This window comes from Capsicum annuum, chromosome 2, assembly GCF_002878395.1.
Source record: "Capsicum annuum cultivar UCD-10X-F1 chromosome 2, UCD10Xv1.1, whole genome shotgun sequence".
Classification (NCBI taxonomy): domain Eukaryota; kingdom Viridiplantae; phylum Streptophyta; class Magnoliopsida; order Solanales; family Solanaceae; genus Capsicum; species Capsicum annuum.
The window spans coordinates 131,148,235-131,152,274 of NC_061112.1; the positions used below are offsets into that span (position 1 = coordinate 131,148,235).

The window sequence follows — 4,040 nt, forward strand, 5'->3', positions numbered from 1 at the left end:
GATAAAAATTTAAGTGTCGCAATATCCGCGCTAGTCGTGGTGTCAAGCATGCTCACCAATATTGTTGGGTCCCTTTGCATGGCCTGAGAAATTCTGAAATTTTGCATGACCCAAGCTAGTTCTGCTTCCATTTCATAGCTCTTGTTGCACTCTCGAAATGCTAACATATCAAATATTAGACAAATTATAAACATATTTCGTCAAAAATATTTTTCCTTCAATACGTAATAAGCAAATTACCATATCCAAATTTGATTTACCATACTAAAGTTTGATTTATCCAACCAAACTTTAAAAATCGATATATTTGATATCCACTTTTAATATATCAAAAACGAACTTTAAACTGTTATTTGATAGAGTTTAAGTTTTATACACCATTTGGTGTATCATTTTTTTATACCATCATGGCATATTAACATGTTATAACATGTTACTAACTAATTTCTAATTAATTTTCCACTTTAGAAATTATACTTCTTTTTCTACTCCTCTCCCTCTCCTTGTCCAAGTTTCCCATCTCCCTCGATCTCTTAACTACTTGTCTCATAATTTATTCACTGTTTCATTATCTTTATTAATTAATCTCTAAAAATCTTAAATGGTGAATAGGCAAATGATGATTTAATTTATCAATAAAGTTATAGTCAATTAGCTCTACATTTCCTGTATCAATATTAACTTTTTATTCAATTTTATACTTTTTGTGTGTTCTTCCTCTGTATTGATTCTTCAATCATTTTCGGTCAAAACATATCTTAAAGTTGTTTGTGAATTTTCTCAGAGTTGGTAATTGCATTTAATTTGTATTAATGGTTATATTGTCATCAATTTTCTTTCCATAATTTCATATGAAGAAACAACGAAAATTTAGAAATCATTTGTAGCACTAAAGAATTATATACTTCTGATAAGTATGACGTTGAGAAAAATGGATAAAAAGTTTTTGATTTTGATAAAAAATAGAATAAAGTTGGTTAAGAAGATGACAATGAATTAATTTTGATTAGAGCTCAAAGAGTACTTAACTTTTCTTGACTATATATTTCGCCATAAATATATCATATTTAAAAAGGAATAATATTAATTACTTAATAAAGTTAACATGTTTATCTTTAACATTATCTGATGGTGTAAAAAATCTTATATATTGATGATGCACAAAAACTTAAACTCAAATAATTTATTAAATTAGGATTAATTAAATGAATTTCTTAGCAGATTTTAAAAACTAATATATTTAAAATCCACTTTCAATTATTGAAATCGAACTTGGAAAATATCCAAGGATAACCTGAAATAATTAATTAAATTAGGCTTATTAAATGACTTTCTTAGCGGACTTTAAAAGTAATATATTTGATATCCCTTTTTAATATATCCAAATCAAACATTGAAAATATCGAATAGAATAACACTGAAGGAGTGAAGGTTATTCGAAAATAATTTACTCTCTCTTTTTCAATTTATATGATTTGATTTTCATTTTAGTATATCTTAAAAAGAATGACATATTTGTATATTCATTAATAATTTTACTTTAAAATATTTATTTTATCCTTAATGAATTTATTATCATTCTTAAAAAGTAATTTTGTGAGTGAAGGTGCCAAAAATGGAGGTTGAATCCACTATATATAATGCTGATAATCTTGGAAATGTCTCTCTACTTGTTAAACCCTACTCTCCTATTTCTTTCATCATGTCTCATTCTGATTCTTCACAAAGTGAAAGTGAAAATATGGATTCTCCTCGTTCATATCAATGCTACGGTGATGAACGCCGTAAAATGGATAACAAATCAGATCGGCTTAGCGCCTTACCAGACCGTCTCATCCTTCACATCCTCTCATCCTTCCAGATGAAAGATGTTATACAAATTGGAGTTTTGTCCAAAATGTGGCGGCTTTTGTGGACTTCAGCACACAATTTATGTTTTAGCCACTCTCTTGAATCAAACCGCGATGTAACTGAATTAATAAAATCCATTGATGATACATTGATTCTCTCCCAGCCTAGTAAATTGAATAAATTTTCAGTTGAGTTTCTTTACAGCAACCTATTTGTTGACCATGTTAATAAATGGATGATTTTTGTGACGATTAAGTCTGTTGAGGTACTGGAGTTGAATCTGATGAAGATGCGGGGTTGTGAAGAGGGTTATAGCTTACCACAACTTATGTATTCCAATGTGTGTTTACGTAAACTGAAGTTGTCCAATTGTAATCTTGTACCGATGGAAGGAATTAATTGGCCCGCGCTTAGGGTTTTATCTATGTGGTACGCTAAATTGAGCTTAGAAGTTGTTGATGCCATCTGTTCTGGATGTCCTGGATTGGAATCTCTTAAGTTTTGTATGTGTTTTGGGGTTCCTAGTTTTCATATTAATTCTCAAAGCGTGAAGAAGTTGGTTATCAGGGGATACTAGCAACAAGGACATGAAGATAGTGACGACGATGACAATGATGATAAAGAACTGATGATATGGGCTAGGAATGTTACTTCGCTCGAGATTAGTGGATGTTTTAATGAGAAAATACTTGTTCTTCAGAATGTAGAAGCTCTAGTCGATGCTAAGCTATATTTCGGACGTGAGTTTAGGACTAATCAGAAGATGTTAAATGATCTCCTTGCATCATTGGGTCATGTTGAGAAATTCTCCATTGGGCCATGGTGCCTGAAGGTTTGACCTAAACCTCTCTAGTTCGTCTAGTCGTTCAAAATTAATGGTTCTTAATTTATTTATTTCCTTGAGTGTTTATACTTCTCATACTATTAAAAATATGTGTACCTCACTTCTTATAGTTTAAATCCCATGCAATAGTCCTACCATATTTATAGAAGAATTATTGCTGCACAATGCGAAATGTATAAAGTTGCATAACTTACCAAAAAAGAAATGTTTGAAATTGCATAAAATATAAAATATTTTATAAAGTGGTGGTTAGATTGACGTTGTTGGTATTGAGGAAATACTACAATATTGATACTGAAACTGGTATTAATAATAGTAAGAAAATAGTAACAAACAATGTGTCCTGGTAAGTCACTGTTTTAAAAGCGATTTCGATTTGACTCTAGTGCAAATCATTGTACCCGATCATTCCCCCAAGGTTCATAGAACTCAGGTGGTTGAAAGTTGCAGTTACACAAAACAAAAACAAATTGCCCAAAAATTTTCTAAGAAAGGAAGCCAATATAGAGAAAGAGAGAGATGAAGGAGAGAGCATTTGATTTTCTATGTTTTTACATGTTTAGCTTACGAATGATGCTTCCTAAATAGGTATATCATTTATGTTTCATCCATCAAAAGAGTGAAAGAAGACAAACAAAATTAATATACGTAATATAACACTACTCTTGAATTAATGATAAATTAAAGTCATGATAAAGGCAAGTATTTTCAAGACTTCTGGATGCATGACATTTCATTCAAAAAGTAACATTTGTAAGAAACCATTATTAGAATGAATGCATAACATTTATGGAGTAGTAATTATTTCATTCCATAAATACATACAATTGCGGATGTTTACACAGTTTTATTATGGAGAGTTATAAGATATTTTTATTCTTTGCATTAATTAATTAGAGGGAACAACCTTCAGTTGTATGTGGTGAAGTTTTAGCCAGTCAAAACTCTTATGTTCAAAAGCACGTCGCAAAAATGAAGATGTTGAGATGGATGTACGGACATACTAGGTGTAATAGAATTATGTTAGTGTACGAGCCCTATTAATTGCCTAACTGTGGAACAAGTAAGTAAACGTGGTTCACAGAAGTAAATACTGAACACAGTGTTTTTACGTGGAAAACAACTGGCTCAAGAAAGATGTATAAAATCACGACCTGTACCTCTACAGGATTTAACCCCAACTTCACTATAACACTTGAGCCTCAACAATCAACAAAATTACAAGACTTCTTTTAAACTACGAATTAAAACTTCTAACTCCTATCACTACAAAAACACAAATCTTCCAAAGATAAGTTTTCCTACGTCTTTGAGTTTCCAACTTGAAGACACAACTCCAAACTCA

General features: G+C 30.8%; 1 protein-coding gene across 1 annotated transcript; it reads left to right on the top strand.

Annotated features, from left to right (window-relative positions):
* Positions 1-1,615: 1,615 nt before the first annotated feature.
* LOC107858193 (putative FBD-associated F-box protein At5g22720) lies at positions 1,616-2,689 on the top strand. Its single transcript, XM_047407820.1, has 2 exons — positions 1,616-2,354; positions 2,445-2,689. Exons 1-2 carry the CDS (start codon positions 1,616-1,618, stop codon positions 2,687-2,689), a joined length of 984 nt encoding a protein of 327 aa, XP_047263776.1.
* Positions 2,690-4,040: the final 1,351 nt, after the last annotated feature.